Source organism: Lottia gigantea, assembly GCF_000327385.1.
Source record: "Lottia gigantea unplaced genomic scaffold LOTGIsca_80, whole genome shotgun sequence".
NCBI classification, from domain to species: Eukaryota; Metazoa; Mollusca; class Gastropoda; family Lottiidae; genus Lottia; species Lottia gigantea.
In genome coordinates, this window is record NW_008710663.1 from 1,118,987 (window position 1) to 1,119,784 (window position 798).

Sequence of the window (798 nt, forward strand, 5' to 3'; positions counted from 1 at the left end):
ATTGACTACCCTTATTTTCCGATGCACAAAACATTAAATTTAGCAAAACAGACACATTTGAAGTGTCATAGGAAGAACGTGGGAAATGCTCAAGAGCTTGGTGGAGGGGTTGAAGCAAGTTGTAAGTGATGTGGAGGAAAATCGAAATGCACGTTCAATACGTACCAGAGTTCTGTATAAAAAAAAACTGACGCCGACCGAGAATTCAATTACTGTGAAGACAGCAAGCTTATGGCACGTCTAACCTCCCAACAACGTGAACACGCCATCGGACGATTAAATTCTGGACAACGTTCTCAAGTCAGTGCCAATGCATTTAATTGGAGTCTACGAACCATTGAGAGATTTCGGTTTCGTTACAACACCACCAACAGCACTGATGACCGTCCACGTAGTGATCGTCCCCGAGTCACAACACCAAGACAGGATAGCTTTATTCTGCAGCAACATCTGCATGACAGATTCATCACAGCGGCACAGATGGCAGAGTATGAGGGTGGCGAAGAAGAAGTGAACGTTTTACAGAACAGTGTATGGTTGAAAGAGACCTGTGGGGAGGACCAATCTTGGCAGACAGATGGCAGAGTACGAGTGTGGCGAAGAAGAAGTGAACGTTTTACAGAACAGTGTATGATTGAAAGAGACCTGTGGGGAGGACCAATCATTCGATTTGTTCAACCTTCGGTTGTTCATGTGTTACTGTAACAAACTGTATGCACCGTTACAGACAGGCAGGGAACACGTCTTACGGGCATAAAACGGGCAGAACATAACCTGTATTTGCGTACCTTGCTTCTT

General features: G+C 44.7%; 1 protein-coding gene across 1 annotated transcript in view; it reads left to right on the forward strand.

Moving 5' to 3' along the window:
- Nucleotides 1-231: 231 nt before the first annotated feature.
- The window catches only part of LOTGIDRAFT_236403 (hypothetical protein), a gene marked incomplete at its 5' end in the record, with an annotated part of 7,785 nt that continues 7,218 nt past the window's right edge, over nucleotides 232-798 (forward strand). The window contains one exon of the mRNA XM_009067231.1: nucleotides 232-626. Within this exon, the coding sequence (XP_009065479.1) occupies nucleotides 232-626 (395 nt within the window). The remainder of the gene's footprint in view (nucleotides 627-798) is intronic.